Source organism: Corvus brachyrhynchos, unplaced genomic scaffold, assembly GCF_000691975.1.
Source record: "Corvus brachyrhynchos isolate BGI_N302 unplaced genomic scaffold, ASM69197v1 scaffold1103, whole genome shotgun sequence".
Taxonomy (NCBI): domain Eukaryota; kingdom Metazoa; phylum Chordata; class Aves; order Passeriformes; family Corvidae; genus Corvus; species Corvus brachyrhynchos.
Window position 1 is genome coordinate 361,423 of NW_008236980.1, and position 408 is coordinate 361,830.

General features: G+C 67.2%; 1 protein-coding gene across 1 annotated transcript in view; it reads right to left on the reverse strand.

Annotated features, from left to right (window-relative positions):
* LOC103611862 (protein phosphatase Slingshot homolog 3-like) overlaps nucleotides 1–408 on the reverse strand; it is a 4,438-nt gene that overhangs the window by 1,638 nt on the left and 2,392 nt on the right. The window contains exons 6-8 of the mRNA XM_017728629.1: nucleotides 367–405; nucleotides 247–293; nucleotides 18–176 (exon numbers count right to left, since the gene is read on the reverse strand). Coding sequence (XP_017584118.1) covers nucleotides 18–176; nucleotides 247–293; nucleotides 367–405 — 245 coding nt within the window. The remainder of the gene's footprint in view (nucleotides 1–17; nucleotides 177–246; nucleotides 294–366; nucleotides 406–408) is intronic.

Here is a 408-nt window from a genome sequence, read left to right on the forward strand (position 1 = left end):
CCCTGGTGTCACCCCCCGTGCCCACCAACCGGACGCGGGAGAGGAAGAGGAAGGTGTCGTTCCAGTGGGGCAGGAGCTCGGCTGCCTCCTCGTCGTACACCCGCACGTTCATGTACGTGAACAGTGCCGGGAAGAAGTTGTCGATCTCCCGCGCCACGTTCAGGATGTGGGTGACCCTGCGGTGACACGGGTGACACCCCAGTGGCATCCCATGATGACCCCATGACAGTGCCACCCCCTGCTCACCTATTCTGCTGCAGCTCCTCCAGGTTGGCCGCGTTCCACTCGGAGCCCTGTGTGGTGGCAGGGGTGAGGGGTGGGGACGCTGCCACCCGCCCTGCCTGCCCCGCCCGCCCCGCTGCCCACCAGGAAGAGGTGCGGGAAGAGGCGGGAAGGCCGATCCACCTG